Genomic DNA, 21,288 nt, shown 5'->3' on the forward strand with positions numbered 1-21,288 from the left:
AGAACATGGAGTGAGCACTGCTTTTAATGAAAGACACTCAGTTTTTCTTAATTTTGAACACAAAACTATATTTCTTCCATTAGAGCCAACAAAAAGGTTTGGAAATAATAACATCTCTTAACCTCTGCACTCTGTCCTATGCAAACATTTCCGACTTTGCTCAGGTGCTGCAGCACAGGATGTGATAGAAGAATCTGAAGATAATTTCCTTTTCTTGCTCATGTTTTTAACCTTTTGCTGTATACTTCCAGCTTTTATTTTCTCCTGTTCTTAATCTTTCCTGTCTCATGATCTGCCTGTGTCTCGTTCCACCACTTAAAAATAGATCGTTATGGCACCTGTTATTAACAACGATCTGTTTCGTGTTCCTGGTGGAAGCGAAGCTCTGCTGAGAGAAGGGTAGGGGCTTTCCCTCTTTATTACAGGGTAGCTTGAAATATATGGGGTTCATCTTTGTAGTTGACCTTTAAGCAGACAGATTTATTTCGGAACACCCTGGGCCCGGAAGAGGGCTGGGCAGCACTAGGAATTAATGCAAACGTTAATTCCCCCCCCCCCCCGCCGCTGGTAGCAACATATACCTGTTCTGACTGATGATGGGAATAAATAATGGACGGGCTGTTGCTTGATGCCTCTGTGTGGGATGCTAAGAGTGCTTTGGGATTTCTTGTCTCGTTTTAGAGAGAGAATGGTCATAGTGTTTTCATTTTGGTAATGACACAGTACTTTCCTCTTTAGACTGGTATCTCTTTATGGATCAAGAAGGTAAAGAAAAGCAGCAGAAAGCCATTAATTCATAAATTAATTCAGTACTTGGTTTGTAGCCAGAGGCTCTTAACAAATGCACTTTTTACAGGACACTTCCATCCTGTTGCTGCTAACTGCATTACTTAGGATAATTACCTACTTCAGCTCAGTGCTAAAGGAGTAGAAAAAGATGTGTCTGCTGCCTTCTCTTTGTCCTAGTTGCCTTCAAAATGAGTTAACTTAAATCAGTTTTCACAACAGGAATATGGTGCTTTTTTGGCAGATTGAGCCCATCAGTCTTGGCATTTATAGATAAACAAGTTTGTTACCATGGTAGCGGCATTGTCGAAAAAGACGGACACGTGCCTATAGAGTAAGGCGTAGCCCCCATCAGAGGGATTGCAGGGAGGGTGGTGGAGGGAAGGATGTTCCTAGCAGTGGCTCTTGCCTGCCGAGCCAGCGGCAGGTCGGGAAGGCCGTGGTGACTGGGGGGGGCCTCCTTGCTAGAAGTCATTATTGTGGTTTTGGGCTCAGGAGCAGCTGTTGCCCCACCAGGATTTCATTTCTCGTGTAGGCACTGGCGTGCAGTGCTGCCAGCACCTGATGTGCAGTTCCCTTCTGGGTACCCTCCACACTTGTATTATTTGGATGTGTTTTGCACCACAAGTTTTCCCTTTGAAACCTGCTTGCTTGGTACTTTTATTTGGGTTAACTTGTCGAGTTATTGTGAGTGAACTCGAGCTGCCTCTGGAGGAAGGCTCAGCCAGAACACAGCCTCGCGCTGCAGAGGCAGCCTGCAGAAGGCTCCTGCCAGTGAAAGGTGGGGGGAATTTAGCTTAAATGTTTTGTGAAAATTCATCCTTTTTTTTCTTTTATTTTCTTTTTTTTTCCAAGAGACCATGGTAGCCCTGACTTTTTTGTTAATTAGTGAACTAGATTTTTTTTTTTTTTTTTTTAATGAGATGGCAGGCTGTCTCTGTCAGTCTGTTCTTTGGAAGTGGTCCCATGTTTCTGATTAAAATCTTTACCCTCTTCTGCTCTAAAATAATGTAGGCTTTTTTATCTTTGCAAGTAAAAGGGTTTTTTTTTCATGACTGGGGGACTCTTCTTACTTGTAGTGTAAAATTCATATTAAGTGTTTTGTCAGCCCATGAGAGGTAGGAAATACTCAATTCAGGAGAAGACAGTGAAAGACAATAACATCTAATGATGTCTTTTCCCTTAACAGGTATGAAGAAAGTGTTAGCAATAAATACAGAGTGTGCTTTTCAGTCTCTTCTTTCTCCTGCACTAGCCTTTTCCTTTCAGTCTGTGAGGGTTTTGATCATACATCTTTAAAAACTTGTTTATAGGGCCCCCGCACGGGTGAAGAGAGGGTCTTTTTTTTAAGTACCTTTTTCTCCACCTAATTTTCCATTTAAAATAGCCATATATCTATGTTTGTAATTTAATGATATGTTTAAGGAGTTTATTTTCCCTCGAAGTTACCTGTTGGTGATTTATTTTTAAAACAAACAAACAAACAAAAACAAACAAAAAAGGCAAAACTTCTGAAAGAGGGTGGATGAGCATTGAACTGTGATTTTTGAGCCATATTTGTGTTCATGTTCTGTATTTCACCACTAGTAAGATAGAAGGAATAAAAAAGCTTGCACCTAAATAGTTCTGCTCCGGAGACCCTGCAGATAAATAACCAATAGAGCCTGTGTTGTAAATCTGTGAGATAAGTAGCCTTCATACCGATTGTAATCTCGGATTATCGTGTATGTCTGCCTATTAGGTTATAAGCCTTTAAAACCATATAGCTGAGAAGAGCAGTATATTGTGAAAAACCACATGGAGAGAGAGGCTATTCCTGTTAGAAAGAAGGGGTTATTTCTCCGACTGTCAAAAAGGAGGGGGGACTGTGGTGGTTTTGTTGTACAGCTGAAAACGTAATTGCTCGACAATATGAGGGCTCCTTTTGGGACAGGACTGCGTGTCTGCAGTCAGGCATTTATCACAGGGCACGGGATGGCCAGATAGCGGACAGATTTTCTCTGTCTGCTGTTACTAGGGGCCACCTTAGTCTGGGTCTGTAACTCAGGGCTCCCTGCTCCTCGCTTTTGCCATGCTGAGCTGTTTGGGGGCAAATCTGTCCTGTGGTGCTAGTAGAAAAGGAGCATTTGAACATAATATTCCTGTTTGCCATTCCAAAGTTTTATTTCTTTATCATTCTTCTTGCCTGATTTACCTTTTTTTTTTTTTCCCTTTCCTTCCCCCCTCCCCTTCTGTAAAGAAACTAAAGTAGGAATGGGAAGGATTCTTCCTTCACATTGTTTTAAAGTGTGATGCCATTATATAGGGAGCAGAGTTTGACACTTTCATCACAAGTAATCTGCCTTTTAGCTTAAGTGCTGGGGAAGCAAATATTGTGACATTTTAGAAAGTCACTGGGATAATACTAAGTGTCTTTCAAATACAAAATGGTAATTTACGTTTGAATGCCTTGGTGTCTATTCCTGTTAGGAACAATTTCTCTGTCCTACTTACTTTAAAAGACCAAATGCCAGGAAGGAATCAAGAGGTTCTTTAGAGCAATTTAAATCATTTTTAACAGGCTGCTGTTTATAGTACTTACTTTGTTGCAAACGGGGAATACTTTTGTTGGCCTGTTGGACAGGAAAAACTGTCTTCAAAGTGGGTAAGCGACCCTTGGCCCATATTTGAAAAGGAATGTTTTTATAGCAGAACCCCCAAACATGCCATCGATCAGACCTAATCTTATACAGCATCTGTATCCATGCTCTGCTGTAGTAGTGCATGTTGCATTACATGATTATAGAAGGCAAGTTTGGTGCTTCTCTAGCTTGCCAACTACAGTAAAGAGCACAGAGTCAGTTTTAAAAGTAAGCAAAAACCTGCTGCTGCATCGTTTTGTTGATAAAATCCATGCGATTGTGTATATGCGGAGAACTAAGTGGCAGTGTCAAACTTCCTGAAACCTATGTGGTACAGCACTTTGGTAAAGCAATTTAAAAATAAAGCCTTCTGTATTTCTTGATATGTGCTGTTATGATTGAGCAGGGTAATTAGACAGCATATTGTTCACTAAACAAAACACTTCTATGTGACATACTTGAATTATAGTGGTTATTAACTGACAAATCTCTATTATTCATCTTGCTGTATGCCTTAAAGATTGCTGGATCAGCAAGCTTAACAAGTATCAATGGACAGTGCTGATTTAGGGGAAAAGTGGTGATGTTTAATTGGTCCCCTTCTATGACAGAAAATGCCTTGTGTGGTTTATTATGCTGAAATTAAATGGTTAAAGTTTAGAGTTCATGGCTGGTTTAAATATCTGTACTGCTACTTCAGAACACTTAATCTGAGGCACTAAATGTGAATTTAAAGGCTGTTTTAGAGTAAGCAAAACCTCTCAGTGTATTTCTTCATCATGTCGCACTTCTGGGTAAGTAAAGGAGGACAGCTCTGGATTTGCACAAGGTTAGAAAGAGCCTGGTTTTCTTCTTCGAGTCTTCAGCCAAATTTAGTATCTTAGGGCTACGTCGTGCAGGCTCGCAGAGGACAACGCCAGCCTTCATCTATTTGTGCTAGGCACACAAAAATGGGAGACAGAACAAACAACAAAGGAAAGAGGAGTAGCTAAGCTAAGGTGGATGATCCCAGAGCAGGAATGAGATCTCTTGAGTTGAATTTATCGGAACCAGGCTTACTGGGCTGCACTGGCTCGTGCAGTTGTGTTCGGCCTTAACGGGCATTCTGCGAAAGAGGGTGGAGGTAGCTGGAAGGCTAAATATGGCGCTCTGCAGGCACGGCTGCGTCGCTGTGTGGAAGTTCTTCAATCTCGGTGAATGAAGGAGTGCCGTTTATCACACTAAAACCTTTTCATGACTCATTAATAAACTTTCTCTTATCTAATTGCAGTGCTTTAGTAGGATGCAGTATAACCTCAGCGTGCTATTAAAGAAAAATTAGATTTTCTTGTCATGAAAAATGCAAAGTTACTCATTGAGAAGCTTATAATTCCAGTAGCAAATGGGGCATGAAATATATTGCCAAAAATACGGCGTCCAAAAACACTGGCAGTAAATATTTCATCTTGGTGCTAATTAAGAGCTTGAATTTAAAACTGAGCACTCTAAATTTTCACAATAATAAAATTACCCTAATGATACCGGTGCAGCCTTAGTAACGTGCACCTTTACTCTGGCCGGATTCTGTCCTCAACTTGCGCATTGCTGGTGGTGGAGGATGCTCATAGCTCCAGCAGTAAGCAGAATTGTCTTCTTGTCTTCATAGTGCCTTTTTATTTACTTGGAAGTTGATTTAGAACCTGAAAACCAAATAATAGCGAGCTCGTGGTTTCATTAACTGCAAGGAAGAGAGTTTAATGTAAGGAAAAAAACACCTCAATTATCCCCCCCACCCCCCTTCTTAATTTTACTTTCCTTTAACAAGAGCTGTTTAATTAGCATTAGATTATCTATTAATATAAATCTGAAAAATGTGGTGTTTTGGCTTCTGTCGTTATTTCATTGATTTTCTTTTGTTTTTCAGATCCTCTCTTTTAGTATAGCTAGCGTACCCTCAATTAGGTTTTCACATTTTCAGGCCCAAATGTGAAGGATAAACACTCATAGCATCCTATGAAGCTTAAAATAGTAGGTGTGATTTAAAAAAAAAAAAAATTAATGCTCAGCTCTGGAGAGAGCGTTTTTATGAAGGAAGTGGTGGTTTTGCGTGTAGCTGTACTTCTGTAGCCTTTTTAGGTTGTGCTTAAACACTGGCAGCGATGGAAGCTGTTAGCTGCGTGTCCGTCCGTACAGCATCCGACTCTGCGGCAGCTGTCCCAAAGGCGTTTTGAAAGGGGTCTTTTCTGGGGGTGCCTCTGCAGTTTGATGTTCCCTCTAGTGTTTGAGGACTGGAAATGCTGAGTCTAATCTTCTTCAGATCACTGCAAAATGACCAGACACGCTCTCTAGCAACTTCTTGAAAGCCAAGGACAGGGTTTTGTGTCGGGAAAGTCAAAGGGAGGGAACGTGGGGACTTGGCTTTAGTTTCAGTGGATGTAATTGCTGCATTATCAGCTGACTTTGTCCGTGTGCTCTGCTCCGGATGACCTTTGGAGTGTAGGACCCAAGCCTGGACGGCTTCTGTGTCATCACATCACATTTCTACTTACCTCTATAGGCAGACCAAATGCGGAGCCTGTCTAAGCAGAATTTGATTTCGGTGCTGCTTAGATGACTATCTCCCAAGCTATTTATTGGTTTCATCAACACAGTAAATTGTCTCAAGTCTCCTAAAGAAGTACTTACAGAGATTTCTGTGGCTGATTAATTGCAACAGTTTGCTAGATAAGAATAAAGACAAATGATTATTTAAACCTGCTTATGTACCATGACTCTTTCTTCCTTGATTGTGGTAGAGTGCCAGCTGATGAAGACAGAACGACCTAAACCAAACACATTTATCATTAGATGCCTCCAGTGGACCACAGTAATTGAAAGAACATTTCATGTGGAGACTCCAGAGGAGCGGTATGTTTCACTCATATTTAATACATAAACTACTTGCAAAAGCAGATGCAAGTGTTCAGCATTAATAGCAAGTCCTTTGCTGAAGCTCTTACTTATCAGATGATGTACGTCTAGACTGAAAAGCGACAAATAATTTTTGAGCGCCTCAGTTTTAGTGCGTGTTCCAGTGTAAAAGATACCTTAAAGGGGGTTTCAGCGAGTGGATTTTGGGTAGTATTTGTAAATGAAATGTTGCTAGGTTGGTTATCCAAAATGGACAGGTGCAGGTGTCTGCCAGCACACAGGTAGTTATTTCTGGAAACTCAGGGTTCATTTCTCCCTGGAAATGTTGTGGTATGTGAAATGAAAGGTTTCTGACTTGGGAGTTTCTGGAAGGATGAGCACAAGCAAAACAAAAATTCAGGTGAAGTTGAGTTGTTTCAAAATACTGACCTTTTAAATTCTTTTTAGACACCTTGTTTGTAAAAGAAAAAAGTTAGTTGTATCACTGCTGATTGCTAATGTTTTATGCAAATTAGATAATGAAGGTGATAGTTATCTGCTGCAGGTGCAGATTTCTGTTTCAGCTGTTAGGAAACAAAGCTAAGAGCATGCATCCTGTGCTCTCATCATTGGAGAATTGATCTCTTACCTCCTGAGAGAACAGTTTTCCAGCACAGCTATTGTACAACTACAAAGTATTTAAATATTTACTTGCTCTTCAGGAACTGAACTTAAATTATTCCAGTACCATTGCCCTAGGGGAAGGGGTATTTTAAAACCCTTGTCCTCCCTAGTTATGATACTGGCACATTTTTAAGATTAGCGAATTCTACCTAATATTCTTTGCTTTTTTCTTTCGTAGCCTTTGCATGCACTGATTTAAAGAAGGTTCCTGTTTATTACTTGCGATTCCATTACAATGATCAGATGAAGGTGAAATCAAATTAAAAGCAAAGAAAAATAAACTGGTCCTTGTTTCTTTTAGTAGCTCTGTGGTCAGTGACCCTAAAGGGAGTGAATAACAGTTTCCACTTGGGGGAAGATTGTATTTCAGTCTTGTTTTGTTCCTTCTAGCCAGTTAAGTCAGCTTTGTGACACTTCAGGGCTCGGAGTGTTAGTCACCTCTGTTGTGTACGCTTGAGACTTAAAAGCTGAGGGTGAAATTTCTGGTTTCCCAGAAATCAAAGATATTCTCTTCAGGAGGGCCGAGATCTCAACCAAGTCAGTAACAAATCTTAAAAGAGACGTCAAGGTAGATATGCCTTTAGCTTTCTCTATGCCTTTAAAACCAACGTTTGTCTTTTGAGAGAGATGGAGAGATAAAAATACAGAAGAAAAAGTTCTTTTTGTAATAGTTCTGAATATGAAAAATGACTAGTAAATATAGGAATGCGTTTGTGATGGTGAATGAAGTAGTCTGTGCTGGGACTACAGGGAGAATGTTCGGGATGTTTAGCATTACCTTGCTGCCCCAGACAGGGCTGGATAGTGCACATTCAGACAAAATCCAAAATAAAAAATGCACAGGGTGGGAAAGACTTTATGTGTAATTGGTGCAGTTTTTATTAGAATCTTGTGTTGGGTACTTTTTCCCATGGACTTTGCTTCCTCTGGGGAATGATCTGCCTCTTCCATCCATCACAAACTGAAATTCACATGTTCAGATATGATTTTTTTAATTATTTTTTTAGTAATTTCATCGAACCAGTGAAAAATTTGACATTGATTAGGATGGCATGGCTTCACTGCAGATTGTGCATGGAGTTGTTCAGCATTGGCTACTTCTGTTCCTGCTGTAGTAGCAAAGTATTTTACCTGGGGTGTCCTTGGGAGAAGAGTTTAGCCAATCCCCCAAAAATATCAACTAAACCACTAAATCCCGTTCCTTACAGATACAAAAGACAGTAAAATATGGTAAATTCACATAGTCCACTGAACATGTCTTCAGCCCCTGTATGCCTTAAAGCCCATCCCAAAACCCTGTAAGCCCTTACGAGTTGTATGCTTTATGTTCAATAAATTCGCAATGAAATGAAGTGAAGGCCAAGAACTTCAGTAATTTCGAAAGGTGTGAAATTTCCCAAGGGACACTGGAGTGGAAGTGGTCTCCATAGGAGTTGAAGGCGTCAGTATTAGAGGACCCATTGTTGAAACAGCTGTGGAAACTTGATCGTAACCAAGACCTGTGCCTAAGATAAAATGCCACTGCTTTTGCTGACATTCTACTAAAATTTACACAGGAATTGCTGTACTTCTGTTATCGTCTTTACAACAGAGGAATAACCTAAGTATCCTGGGCTTTCATACCTTCTCCTAGAACACCCCTTGCCATTAAAATTTGGGATATGTGTACGAAGAGGTGGCATAGTGCCCCCAGCAGTTGGATATATGTCTTTCAGTGCACCATAGGAATGGAGAAGCTGTGTTTAATTGCTTTGTGCTGCATGGGAGCCTTTTGCTTTTCAGGAAGTCTGTTTTTGTTATGTAAATCTCTGGATCACCAGGTCATATCTTGAGCTGCTGACTGAATGCCTATTAGAAATTCTGTTGTCTGAAAAGCTTTGTATTGTGTCCAGACTGAGAGGACTTCAGTTGTCTCTTGTTTCTAGTACAATTAATAAAGATGCATGTTAAAAGCGCTCTTAAAAATGCATTTTTACAGTGCTTGAAAATGCACATAATTCACTGTATGTTGCATTGATTCATCAGAGAGCATTAGTTGCTTTGTATTCCTTGGTGACCCTTGCCATGGCAGACAGTAATCTAAAGTCACAAGTAACGAATGTCTTTGCTTACATTTTGCCAGGGAAGAATGGACAAAAGCCATCCAAACAGTAGCAGACAGCCTCAAGAAACAAGAGGAAGAGATGATGGATTTCAGATCTGGCTCTCCCAGTGATAATTCAGGTGCTGAAGAAATGGAAGTTTCTATGACAAAGCCAAAACACAAAGTGGTAAGTGAGCATAGCAGCAATAACAATATTTTTTAGGTCTTCTTGAATTTAGACAAGAAATAGCCATCAAGACACATCTTTTCCCGTAACAATTACACAGTTGGTTGTAGGCGCAGCTTCTGGAGGAATCAATTGTCTGAGCTGAGCAGGTACCAGGCAAAGCCTGTCTGGGTCCACTGGAGTTCTGAGTTCCGATGTCCTTACTGTATGGCTTTCAAGGCCAGTTCAGGTCCGGAATTGGTTTGCCTGTTTTCCTGTGGTACGGAGCCTGAAATCATGGCTTCCGCTGGACCACGTGACTGTGTAAACTCCTTGTAGGCTTGTGTGAAGATATTCCAGTGGATTTGCAGGACTTAGGGTGGGTCCAGTGGATGTAATTGCTCTGGATTAAGGGTTTAGGCTGTCCCAGACAGCTACTGTGGTGTCTGTCCATAGTGTTCCTAGAGCTCAGGTTTTTGCATCAGGCACAGAATTGTCTGAATGCACAGGGCTGGCTCAGCAGTGGCCTTCCATGAAAGGAGTATGTGCCAGAGGAGATCTTTGCCCTGTGGAGCCCTTTTAGGTATCTGTCTTCAACTCCCTTCACTGCTTTCTACTCCCTTGTGGTCTCCTGTTCGGGTTTCCATTTTCCAAAGTATTCCCATCTGCTCTTGTAGGAAGGAATTGGTAGAATCTTCTCCCATGCAAATACTATATCTGTGGATTGTACCAAGGCACTTCCTTGTGTCCTTACCTCACCATTGTCATCCCCACTTACTTTCATAAGTTTGTTTCAGTTTTGGGAAAACTGATGAAGTTTTTAAGGAAAAAAGATAGCCATCCACCAGTGTCATCACTAAGTATGTGTGCCAGCCTTGCATCATGTCAGTGGTTTTAGAGTGATATGGGTGGCTACATACCTGTCACTCTGAATTGTAGCTGCCGTTAGCCTTCTGTGTCCTTGACTGAACAGATACCGCTCTTGCTGAGCAGCTCTTCATAGAAATGCAAGAACCACCTCGTTGGTCAAATAAACACGTTCTTCTGAGACAGTGACTGTCTCTCTCTGGGCATGTTAGTGAGGATAGTCAAAACGATTATTGGAGTCCTGGCATCGACTGTATTGAACAGTTAGCAGAAGGTCTCCTCAGCCAGCTCTAGGGAAGAATATGGAGGAAGTTTGCTATTGGGAGCGTATTAAAATTTTCTCCCAACCTAGGCTGCAATAGCCTTTGGCTGTGTAAGTCTTACTATTGCCATATGGGCAATGGTCATTGATATGACAGTGCAGAGACTATGCTCAGCCTGCAACAGATTCTGATTTTCCCTAACATTTTTCCTAACGGTGAAACAAGTAAGAGCGAATGGCGTATCTGTGAGGCAGTCATGTGGGTTTTGGTGCTGTTCAACAAAGCAAGAGAAAGCTGGTCCCCTACGGAGGTGGGGAACAGGTATGGGTTTAATGCCTGGAATCAGAGCAACATGTGCCTTTCAGTGAATGTCTGCACTGACAAAGCGGTCAAAACGTCTATGGATTAATAATAATACATTGCGTGGTATTTGCACAGTTGAGTATTGAGTCATGTGAAAGTGTTCTGTTAATTGAAAGCTTATGGTTTTCCCGAAATAGTTTGATTGATTATCTTTGGGAGTGCACTGGTATTCATTTTTATGGAAGAATCGTTTCTGCTCCTGAATTCTACTAAGCAAAAAGATTAAAAAAACCACATATGCAACATATGCAATGTATTCTCACATGAATGAGAAATTCTAATCTGAGAATGATATACTTGTTGTTAGTTCATGTAATTCAGTTCTTGTTTATCTGTATCATTAACAGACCATGAATGAGTTTGAATACCTTAAACTACTGGGAAAAGGCACTTTTGGAAAGGTCATTTTAGTTAAAGAAAAAGCAACCGGACGGTATTATGCTATGAAAATTCTGAAGAAGGAAGTTATTGTAGCAAAGGTGAGTAGATGGGAAACTTGGGAATGTGGTTCACCCTCGATACAGCCTTCAGGAAAGTCATACCAAGGATTCTCTGAGTACTTGCAAATAATTGCTCCGTTAGTGTTTGAAATGGACCCCGATCTGGGGAATCACTTTGCTGATTTCCTTCTGCTTGTGTTTCAGGATGAAGTAGCGCACACGCTGACAGAAAACCGTGTTTTACAGAACTCGCGGCATCCATTCTTAACAGTAAGCATTTCTCCCTCTGCTGAGTGTAACTTGACATTATGAAAACCAAGACTTCCCTTATTTTTTGTTATTTATATAATACGTCCGAGATTTGTGTTTTCGGAGTGGCTTATATTTTTGTACTCTTCCATTTTTGGGAAGCACAAATTAAAATGCTTTTTTAAGTCTTCTGATTCTTGTAGAGCAGGTCCTCAGTACCTCTTGAAGACAGTGTTTCAGGGTGTGGTTTGACTTTATGGCTCACCCATTTAATGGCTTGCTATCTGTGAGAGAAGTATCTGCTTTCCTTGTCCTCCAAATGCTTGATCTCCTCTTTGTAGCAGGGATCAGGGTGACCCCGATCTTGTGACAAACAAGTTCAGGAAGACATAGTGGGGGAAAACCCTGTAGTTTTGCCTGCCTTTGTTGTTTTTTTAAGCTCCCAGAAGCAGCTTACTATGGAATCAGAGCACTGGTAATGCCAGCCAAAGGGTAGTGGTGGGAGCACGTGGGATGGGGCAGGGAAGAGCAGGACTGTGCTTTATCCGCTGCTTTCCCTTTGGATTGGCTTAGCTGTAAAATCAAACCATACTCTCAGTTTAGACCTGCAATGCCTGCAGTTTCTTGGTTGAGTTCGGATACCTAAATTCCACCTCAAGTTTTTGTTTCTAGTATTTATTACAAGTTGAGTCTGAATTGTTTCCAACCACTTAAGCCCTGTAAGAGACCTGTGTAGGATTCCAGCTGTTTCCTTTGTCCGGGTACACAAGGCCTTAACTGGAACTTAGACTTTTAAGCGTGGCCTCTGGAAGTAAATATTGGCTGTATCGGGTATAATCAGTAAATGTTTGTTGACATGTCTAAAACCCGATCCTCCCTCTCTCTGCAAAAATATGACTGGTTTAAAAATGCCACTCCTAGTAATGAAGTCAATGATATCATATGCGATATTTTCTTTTTAATGCTTTCATAAACCCAGATATCTAAAACAAGGGCTGTCTTGAGAAGTCAGCTACAAGATTGGGTTACAACCAAGAAACTTTGGCAAACAAGTTGATGTTACTCTTGCCACAGGAATACATATGACAGGACTGTACAAAGGCACCTTGTGATGCTTCATCACACCCTCTGCCTGGTCTGTTTTTGTGAATTGCTCACAAATTGATATTGGCAGCGTTGCTCAGTCCTCTGGCAGGCTGTCAACAGGGAGCAGTTGCAGGCAGCAGGGCAGAGACCAGGGAGCTGGTGCGGGTAAATATACATGTGTTTCATACAAGAGGTCTCGTAGGCAGTGCGGTAAAACCTTGGGCTCTGGGGTCTGGTTGTGGCCTCTTGTCTGAGAGATGAAACTGTGGGAGCTTGTGGCCTGGGGAGGAAACTTCAGAGCCACTATTGGTACGTTTTGTATCACTGTTAATGGGCCAGGACTTTGTTTCACGGCATTATAGGCATTACCGATAGCTTCTGCAAGGGATGGTTTTAATGCTTTATTAAATTTATTTAATGAAATAAGTTGGCGGTGGATCAGTCCTCAGCTGCAACAGGAAAGCGTAAGTATTATATAAGATCCAAGGACAAAAAGTCCACTAAAATAGAAAATTTCATGTCTGTCTATGTTTCTGAAAATCTCTTAAAAATGCTTTTATAACTATCGGTGTGATCTGTCTTCTAAAGTTCTGGTTTAAATCTGTTTCAGGCTTTAAAGTATTCCTTTCAGACACATGATCGCTTGTGTTTTGTTATGGAGTATGCTAATGGAGGGGAGGTAAGGGAAATGTAGTAATGTTTAATACTCTAGGATTTTCCTGTGCTACTGCTAATTCTGCTTGACATTATTTAGCTAAGGACCATGTTTGCAGTACTAATTAATGCAGCTTGTCCCAGTTAAACAGAGCTGTTCGCAGGTTTAACTAATATTAAGAATTAAGACTCTTAATTTTCTTAGCTCCATTTTTAGAGAATAGGGGGTTTGGGTGTAGGTTCATATTTTACATGACAGCAACATATTGTAATCTCATATTTAGTAATTCAAGAAGGCAAGGTTGCTTTCTAGTTGCTCTTCAGACAACCTTTAACACTTTTTAATTAACACAGTGAGCACGCGTTACTTTGGAGGGAGAACTGGAAACAGCAAACTGCTGTTAGACAGTCAAGAAGGAAAAGTGGGAGTATTAACATGTCTCTAAATCATGCATTAAGCTGTAGTTTTAATATGTAATTGTAGTTCAATCAAAATGGGTTTTTATAATTTTCTGTACATACAAGAATGTGCAACACACAAACTGCTTATCAGTGTGCATCTGTGAGTATGAGATATAATTGTCTAGTCATTTAATTTATGATGCTTTTTAACACATTTGGGAATACAGCTGGGTGAGGATGGGAAGGGGTTTTCTCTTAGGTAATACCACATTCCAAGCAGAATGGCTTGAGAAGTGTGAGACATAACTCAGAAACATGTGCAATCTAAAGGTAAGAAATTATTGTTCTTGCAGTTGTTTTTCCATCTGTCAAGAGAGCGTGTCTTTTCTGAAGACCGGGCTCGGTTTTATGGAGCTGAGATTGTTTCAGCACTGGATTACCTGCATTCAGAGAAGAACGTGGTTTATAGAGATTTGAAGGTACGTAGAAAAATAATTCCATAGGCTTTTTGGTTTGGGGCTTTTTGTTTGTTAGTCACAAAAGCAAATAAGCCTGAACTATAAGAAAGCCTTTCCTGACTGAACTTTAACATAACAGTTATTGCAGCTGTTGGACTTGACTTTACAGGATGTCTAAACACTTTTATAGTCTAAGAGGTTGTATAATGCATTTCTCAGGACCCTGTGTTTCAGAGAATATGAAGGGGTACTGAGCTACTTGGGTTGCATTTTCACTTGCCAGCTTATGTTCTAAGAGAAACCTTGCTGGCTCTTCTGCATGGTGGAACATAATCGTGGGCTCTTCATCCCAGGTCTTACCAGATAGATGCAAATTCATACTGTGTGATGTTTTGCTTCCTTGCAATGTGCCGCACAGCACTATCTTCATAGTACCTGCTTGCAGTTAGAAAATTGGATAAGCTTCAAGTTGCTTGTTTGTTTGGTGAGCAGAGAAGGGAGAAAAAAAAACCCCAACCAAACAAGAAATCTCAGGGCAAACTAACTTGGGAAATTGTTGAGGAAAATGCAAGAACAGCTTCTGCGCACCCCTTCCCCCCCCCTCCCCCCCCCCCGCCCCCCAAGTGTTTTCAGGAGAGGATGAGGGGATACTGGTAGTTTATTTAGGAGCAATGAAATAAAATGAAGCATGCTATCTAATGTTTTCAGGCTACATCAAAGTCATTTCGGGATTCCTGCTGGGTTTTGTCTCCCATATCACCATGATTCCTTTGAAAGTGCACTTTATTTCATAAACAGTGGAAACTCTGTCCTGAAGTCTGGATGGCTTTCTCAAAAATTAGTGGCACAGGCTAGGATGAATACCACGTGCTGAGTAAATGTATAAAGTGATTTTCATGTAAAGGGTCTCTTTGGAAGTGGTTCCTTGGCCTTGCATTTGATTTTTGTTTCATTTGCTATCCTTTACTGGTACAGAATATTTCATAAAATCACTTAGAGTAAAAGCAGGGATGAAGTTGTGTGAGGGAGAATACTTAATCTATTTTTAAAAGAGCTGGCGTTCTGTTGGTGATAATATTGTAGAAGCATAAATACAATGTCTACATTCTGCGTTCTTTCTGTGCATAGGATTGGTTACCCAAAGACTGCAAATTAGTTACCTAACATTCCCTAAAGAGCTAAGGAAGGTGATATAAGTGTATATTTACATCATGCATGCTTTGGCAGCTACTATGGTTCTGACCGCAGTGAGAACGAGGTTGAAAACTGATCTGCAGAAATTCATGTCTTTCATTGACTTGCTCAGGAGCAATGTATGTTATACGTAATAATGTCTTTCATTTGGATTCTCTTCTCAGCTGGAAAATCTTATGCTGGATAAAGATGGACACATAAAAATAACAGACTTTGGACTATGTAAAGAAGGCATCAAGGATGGAGCAACAATGAAGACTTTCTGTGGCACTCCAGAGTATCTTGCACCAGAGGTATGTTTATGTTGGCTGTTGTACTAAATTACCTTCTTAAACGCCATCCGTGATAGCAGTAGCAATACAGAATAATTCCTGTGCCATAATGTGTTCATACAGTAACTACTGTTCTGTAACAACACATACTGAGAATTTTTTGTTCATCATGTTCTGGGACATATCTTTAGCATAACGATATGTGATAATTTTCGGGCAGGGTAGTATCTTCCTTCCACTTTAGGGAATATTTATATTTTACTGGAACAATGCTTGCTTCCTGTGTCAGAAATGTAGTTTAAAAAACCCCTTTTAAATCACTTCAAATACTACTTAATGGATTAGTGACTTTTGCAATTTGTTTGCTATGCGTTGGCCTATTTGAAAGCTATCAACAGGACTTCACTTAAGAACTAAAAGTATCGTCCAATTCTTTTACTCTTTGAAGATAGTATAAGGCAACGTGTTTTCAGAAACAGGACAGACTAAGCTTTTTCTGCAGTGTTTAGCATGGTATGCATTAAAAGTGCCAACTGTTTTATGACTGTAAGAGCATGAGATGTCTCTCAGTGTTAATTGGAACTTTTCAGTTTCAGAGGAAATAAATCCAAGCAGGGGATCTCAGTCCCCAAACTGTATGTTTTGGGGATTTTTTTGTACCTTTTTTTTTTTAAAGTGTAAAATGCCAATGTGTGCTTGCAACTTTCATCCTGGAAATACTGCTTCTGAGAGTTACGCAACACAGATGGTGTTATAGCCGTGAGTTAGTTACGGGCAGATCAGAAGTGAAATTGTGTGATAGAGGATATATGTATACATGGTATTTTGCAGGCAGACGCTAGTTTTCTCTGCCCACGTTCTGAGCTGTCTGGAAGCAGACTCGCTGTATTAGCAGGGCACCAAGCCTGCGCTAACACGGTGTGCCTCACAGAAGGGCGCGTTGCCTTGCAGTGGGTGCTTTGCTACCCATGGCGTTAAGGCTTCCATCCAGCTCGGAGCGCAGGCAGAAGCAAGTCTTGGGCTGCCGGCAGATGATATATTGTTGGCACAGCCAGGATGTAGCCTTCCCCGAGATGGGAGACTTGGGCATGGCAAACCTTCCTTGAGTTGAAGTATGCAGAAGTACAAAGTATGGAAAACCAAAGTGGAGGAGGAATATTTCTACCGAGAGCTGATGTCTTTGCTGATCGGCGCTTTTGTGCTCTCTGCTTGCATAGCCGTGGCAGTGTGCTCTTGTTTTTTGTTTGTTTTTTTGTTTTTCTGTTTTTTAAATCCCAGTTGCTTTCAAGGGCCTCCAGTGTCTTCATAATAATGAAGAACGTGGGCACCTGTCAAAGTAGCTTGCAGCAAGGAGGTGGAGCCAGTCTCATGGTAGCTGCCAGCTCTCCATGGATCACCAGAAGTCTTCAGTGAATGTAAATTGGGGTCCATGCACCACAATTTGAAATTTCCTGATGCAGGGAGTAATTAGCAGCACGACAGAGTATTTGTTATTCATAAACATGGCTTTTATTTTAGCTTCCCTCTTAAAATCGATTGCTGAACTTCAGGTTCTCATCAAGGATTTTATGAGGACACTAAAAATACTGTTTTGGTTTTGTTTTTTCCTAACTTGGAATGTGGGGATTCCCTATGTAGGTGTTATGTTGTTCTTTCTGTTATATTATTTACTATTATTTTTCTTTTTAATATTTATGATGAGTTGGCTCATCCAAAACCCTGAAGGACAAATCCTTTTGATTAACCCAGCTCTCTCCCTTACTTGCAAATCCCATCTGTGAGTTGGAGTGTTAAATTCTGGAGGCTTTTGTCATCTGGTCGATAGCATGCGAAAAATCTGGAAATTGTGCGCGAGTGATATTCCGTGCGTTTAAGGTCACACATCCTTAAAAGCAGGGGTCTCAATCTTCTTGTCTGCGTTTGTAACTTGAATCCGGCATAGCGGCATGTTTGTACAGTTGTTGCATCGTTGTTTTTAGGTTCATACTGGAATCTCGTGCATGGATGATAGTGACTGAACCCTATCAACTTTGATGTGTCAGGTGTATCGATGGCTGTGATGTTTACAGGGGGTGAAGGAAAGAGTTCTAGTTAGTAATCTAGATTATAATACAGAGTATTAATATGGTTACTAAAGTAACATTTGAAGTATTCGCTGCATTTCGAAAGCACCTGTAGCATTTGTTACGTACACAACAAAGGCCTCTGTGGTTTTGCTTTTCTTTCAATCCTCTCCTATTGCATCTCTTGCAGCAGTTTAAAAAATAAAAATCGGGGGCCCCGTGACTGATTTATTTTAGGTAACCCAAGTGTAGAGGAGTGCGAACAGGAAGCGCTTATTGAACGGGGTGACTCAGAGAGCGGTAACTGCATTGTCACACAATATCTCCTGCGAGCCGAAGGGCCGCGATGCCTCGGGAAGGACGGGGCCGGCTCCTGGAATCCTGTCCGGCTGGCAGCTGTGTCGGCCGTATACATATACAGGGCAGCTGCAGAGCCAGCTGTCGTTTGGTGTGAATCATACGGCAGGGGATGCTGTAAATAGACCAATGTGGGGTAATCTAATACCTGGCAGCCTTTTGATTTTTACTGCAGGCCCTTTCCCTCGTTCAGATAATTAAGGGGAATAATTAGTGAATAAAGAGAGGCAGAGTGCATACAGTTGTTACATGGAGTGTCGGTGCTTCTTTTCTGTGTGCAAAACCTTTATCAAGGTTTGTAAGAGTTTCAGATCCTGCTTTTGTTAAACTTGAGTCAACTTAGTTTGGCTTTCACCGTTTTTAATTCTGAGTGTAAAAGTATTCTGAATTGTAGCAACGTAAAGCTCACACAGATACCATGCGACAAAACACGGTGGTGGTGCGGTCGTGGTTTGTGCTCTTAGCTAGAGTAAGCAATTCAGTGGAGACCCGTGAAAAGAGTAAAGATGGCAACTAAAACGTGAGGACAGGGTCTGGAACATGAGACTGTTAGTGTCAGCTACAGCCAACTGCGTAGGAGACACAAAGTCTAGAGAAGTCCTCGTAACATCCACTCCACAAGCCACAAAACACTCCCCGCTGCCTTCAGCAACCTTCAGTGCAGAAGATCAGAAATGCACTGTGACGGGGCTTCTCTGGAGCAAGCAGGAGAGATGGAGGGCGCTGCTGGGGTCCCGAGTTCCTGCAGTAGCCAGGGCTTCGTTAGGTAGAAGTGCCCAGGAGAAGGGAAAAATGAACTGTGCTGGACTCCTTCTGCTGTGAGACCTGGCAGAAGTCCACCCCACTGACAATTCCTGGGTTTGCAGCCCTCTAAGGAGAGGCAGGAGTGTTGGAGCTAGTGAGCAAGTGCCTTTGGAGGGGGGCAGAGGGGAGGAGGGGAAACATTTCCAGACAATTTGGCTGCCGTTTTACGGCCTTACAGCCGGTCAAATGTTAGGAGTGGAGTTTTGGCTCTTAGTATTTAACGTAGATTAGTTATTTAGTGTTTGTGGGTGGTCTTCCAGGATGTGCAGAGCCACCCTTCGGGGGGGTGCAGGTTGATATGAAGATGATGAGGATGTTTGGCTTGTTGCTTGTGAAGTAATGGGTTGACGGTCTTTTCTCCCCATACTGGCTCCTTGGTGGTTTGGGGTTTTTCTAAAAAATTGGATCCCATTTGGAACAGTTTGTGATGAGTAAGTGAGAATTTAACAGCTGGCTCTGTAATGTGAGAACAGTTCTCAGCCTTTGGGCTTTCGAAGGTTGTGCTTATCGTGACCATAATGTGAGGGAGGGTGGGAGGAAGAAGAGAAGGAAGCTGCTGTAATGTACCCGCTGCCTCCTTTTCCCCCTCCTGCTCACCTAGCATGGTGAACATGGATGCCAGTTCTTTTCAAATGGATCTTCTGTAAATATTCTGCTGGTAGATTCAGCTGTGACGTGGGAAAAGATGAACTCGCTGGGGTAAATTTTGCCTCGAGTTCTGTGTTCGTGCCTGGTTTGGGAATGTCTTCTAAACCCTCTTCCTTACATTTCTGCAGGTGCTGGAAGATAACGACTATGGTCGTGCAGTGGACTGGTGGGGTTTAGGAGTTGTGATGTATGAAATGATGTGTGGCCGGCTCCCGTTCTACAACCAGGACCACGAAAAGCTCTTTGAGCTCATCCTAATGGAGGAGATTAGATTTCCACGCACTTTGTCACCTGAAGCAAAATCTCTTTTGTCAGGTTTGCTGAAGAAAGATCCTAAGCAGAGGTGAGACTGTTGCTTCAGTTACGCTTCTAAGCAGTGGTGCCCCCAGAAATACTGGAAAAAAATTCTGTTAAGACTTCACAAAGCAGCTAATAATTGTGCTATGCAGAGGCATGTCTATGAAAGGGAACTATCTTCAAGACAAGTGACTTAAAAGTGACTGTTTCTATGTTGCCATATGAAAGGCCCATATTGCCATCATTGAAAAAAAATTGAAAATGGTACTGCGCAAAGGGCTGTTGAATGCACGCGTGCCAGTGGTTTTTCTTTATTTAAAGTTGAGGAAGGTGTTTAAGACAAAATTGTAGTTTTGTTTTTAATCCATTCAAAATGATCATCCACCAAGGTGCAGCAAGTGGATCTACTCATTTTAGTTTTAACTTTTGACATGAGCAAACTTTTGACAGTGCAAATAGCAACATGAAGCAGCTTTGGTGATCAGAAGGCTGAACTTCAGATGGATGGCTGCCATTAATGCAAAACTATAGCCTGGGACAAAGCAAGTTAACCCTGCCGTCAGTCCTAGCGAATACAGTGGCTGCTGTGGGTATAAGCCGCTCTACACTGAATGCTTTCACCTTCTGTCCCAGTTCAGGCTGCTGTCTGTTTTCTGAATTTTTGGTTAAATCTGTGCCAGTGATTTAGCATCCAGCTTTGGACAGCAGGTGGTGGTGCTTGTACCATGTTTGTGGTGGATTTTATACCATGCTTAATCCACTTTTCCTATTTCCTCCTTTTGGTTTTTTTTTTGCTATGCTATGTTATTTAAAAAGTAACACTTGATTTAAAAACAGAAAAAAACAAAACAAACCCGCAAGCCCTTAATGCCTAACAAACAGAAAATAGAACGAGATCCAAAAAGGATGTTGACCTTCACACAAAGATAAACATCAGTCTAAAAACCTGCCATCTTGTCAACCCAGACATTTTTAAAACAAACAATATTGTGACTCTGCCCCTGATCTCCTGTGGTGAGCCTTCCACCATAAATAGGCCCCAAATAGGAAATCTTTCATGTGAGGTGCAAGCAGAGTATGCCGGTTTGCTTTCTGATGTTTGTTTAGTCTGTGTGTGTGTGCGTTCACATAGCAGGAAAATGGTTTTTGCCGGTACATGGATACTTGTAGCAAGGATTTTTGTCATCACTGTAGGCTACTTCCATCACTATTTTTGATGGAAAATCCTGTTGAGAGGTCTTGTAATGCAAACTCACAATTTGTACTACCAGAGGATTCAACGTAGCGGTGACATGGGGAAGCGGGAACGGCTGTAGTCAGGAACATCGCCAGCCTTGTGCTGGTGGCAACAGCTGCACACCCCTCCCGAACCCGGCGCCTGCAAGGGGACCTCCAGGAGAAGGTGCTGTAAGCGATTAGCAGCCCCCCCAGGCACTGTGCTCTGCGAGCGTGGTTGCAGCCCCTGCCAACAGGATTCCTGTCCAGGAAAGCGCTGGGTTAAATACAGTTGTGACCCTTTTGTAGCTTATTCAGGTGGGGCCTTTCAATCACTGGAAACACGAGCAGCATCTGCTGTAATTTGTTCTTAAAGGAGCATCTCTGATGAACCAAAATGCAATTTGTTTACAAACAAAGAACACCCACTTGTTTCTAATTACAAGGT

General features: G+C 41.5%; 1 protein-coding gene across 4 annotated transcripts in view; it reads left to right on the forward strand.

Annotated features, from left to right (window-relative positions):
• The window catches only part of AKT1 (AKT serine/threonine kinase 1), a 75,546-nt gene that overhangs the window by 39,967 nt on the left and 14,291 nt on the right, over positions 1-21,288 (forward strand). For all 4 annotated transcript variants that reach the window (XM_082316816.1, XM_082316818.1, XM_082316817.1 and 1 more), the window contains 8 exons: positions 6,182-6,293; positions 9,082-9,229; positions 11,049-11,180; positions 11,346-11,411; positions 13,087-13,155; positions 13,886-14,011; positions 15,349-15,477; positions 19,457-19,671. In XM_082316816.1, the coding sequence (XP_082172942.1) occupies positions 6,182-6,293; positions 9,082-9,229; positions 11,049-11,180; positions 11,346-11,411; positions 13,087-13,155; positions 13,886-14,011; positions 15,349-15,477; positions 19,457-19,671 (997 nt within the window). The remainder of the gene's footprint in view (positions 1-6,181; positions 6,294-9,081; positions 9,230-11,048; positions 11,181-11,345; positions 11,412-13,086; positions 13,156-13,885; positions 14,012-15,348; positions 15,478-19,456; positions 19,672-21,288) is intronic.

The sequence above is a fragment of the Platalea leucorodia genome (genome assembly GCF_965183815.1).
Source record: "Platalea leucorodia genome assembly, chromosome: 7".
Classification (NCBI taxonomy): Eukaryota; Metazoa; Chordata; class Aves; order Pelecaniformes; family Threskiornithidae; genus Platalea; species Platalea leucorodia.